At 36.8% G+C, this 1,796-nt stretch overlaps 1 protein-coding gene across 1 annotated transcript; it reads right to left on the bottom strand.

The window, feature by feature from the left end:
• Positions 1-638: 638 nt before the first annotated feature.
• On the bottom strand, positions 639-1,583 carry LOC110565857 (olfactory receptor 5B2-like). The gene has a single exon (XM_021663629.1). It carries the CDS (start codon positions 1,581-1,583, stop codon positions 639-641), a length of 945 nt encoding a protein of 314 aa, XP_021519304.1.
• Between the last annotated feature and the right edge of the window lie 213 nt (positions 1,584-1,796).

Genomic DNA, 1,796 nt, shown 5'->3' with positions numbered 1-1,796 from the left:
GGATCTTCTTGGGGACTAAGAAAAATAGATCTCTTGGGGAACCTACTTCTTTCTCATGCAGATTATGTTATCTAAATAAAAATGAAAAAGACATACAGAGAGGTTGAAGAAATAACAAACCAGCCATAAATGTTTATGGGTGTTTTATTAACGAATGCCAAATTTGGAAACAATCCAAATATATTTTAATACATGAATACATGTAGTATAATCAATTTAACATTATTCAATACTAAAAGGAGGTATGATGTCATAAAAATAAAGAAAAACATCAAAAAGGAAATTTATGTTTTGAATCAAATCAGTTATTTAAACTATTTCTATTGAAATCTAGTTATACTCCAAATTTCATGTTTAGGTTTGTATGTGCTCACAACACACACACACACGCACATGCACACACACACATACACACAGTACTGTTTAAAATTATGTATATATGTAGATATACCAAGGAACGTTAAGTAAAGCTCAGTATTAGAATTTTCTTTGGCTTTTCTCATTTAGGTGTATTATGCATTTGCAAATATCAATATAAAATAGACTACTGAAGAGATGAGTATGTTAGGCAGGCATCCCTGTGAATTAAGTTAGCTTAATTCTATCTAATGCACAAACTGTGGGAGAACAATAAAAAATTATATTTGACTCTTACATAAAAATTTTGCCTTCTCAACCACTTTCTTGAATGCATTGTTGACTTCTTTGTTCCTCAGGCTGTAGACCAAAGGGTTTAGTGTGGGAATGATCATCGTGTAGAACATAGAGGCTATTTTATCTGCATCCATGGAGTGACTGGAGCTGGGTTGTAAGTACATGAAAATGACCGTGCCATAAAATATGGAGACTACAGTGAGGTGGGAGGCACAGGTGGACAAAGCCTTTTGGTATCCCTGATCTGATTTCATCTTCAAGATGGTAATAAATATGAAAAGATAAGAAACTAAAATAATCAGAAGAGCAAAGAAGACATTGAAGGCTGACAGGAAAACAAGAATCACTTCACTCAGGTGTATATCAGAGCAAGATAGAGCCAAGACTGCTGGGACATCACAGAAAAAGTGATGGACTACATTGGATTTACAAAAAGAGAGGCTGAATATGTCCCCAACGTGAAAAATGGCATTCAAGAAACCACAGACATAACAGCCAGTGTTCAGACAAACACAGACACTTCTTGTCATCCTGGTGGAATAGTGCAGGGGTTTGCACACTGCTTCATAGCGGTCATAGGCCATTGATGCTAAGAGGTAATTTTCCCCAGTGGCAAAGCCTACGAAAAAGAACATCTGTGCAGCACAGGCATTGAAGGAGACCACCTTGGATCCTCTGAAAAACTCAGACATGACTGTGGGAGTGACAGCTGAGGAGTAACCCAAGTCTACAATAGACAGATTACAGAGGAAAAAGTACATGGGTGTGTGCAGATGAGTGTCCATAAGAACCAACATTATTATCCCCAGGTTTCCAATCACATCAGTGAGGTAAATGAGGGTGAACGTGATGAAGAGGGGGACCTGCAGGCATGGGTCATCAGTTAGTCCCAGAAGAATAAACTCTCTCACTTCTGTGCAATTCTCCATCAATTATCTGGAAATTAGTAGATGTCCTGTAGAAAAGATAATTAAAAAAAGAGAATGATAAACAAAATAGACTTCTGTTTCAATAAAAAAAATACTATTCGACTATTAAATACAAATTGATGAAACTGGAAAAGACTATCCTGAGTGAGGTAGCCCAGACCCAGAAAGACACACATGGTATGTACTCACTTATAAGCAGTCTTTGGCTGTGAG

The sequence above is a fragment of the Meriones unguiculatus genome, chromosome 1 (assembly GCF_030254825.1).
Source record: "Meriones unguiculatus strain TT.TT164.6M chromosome 1, Bangor_MerUng_6.1, whole genome shotgun sequence".
Taxonomy (NCBI): domain Eukaryota; kingdom Metazoa; phylum Chordata; class Mammalia; order Rodentia; family Muridae; genus Meriones; species Meriones unguiculatus.
Note: the sequence above shows the minus strand (reverse complement) of the source record. Positions and strands in the feature narration are given on the sequence as shown.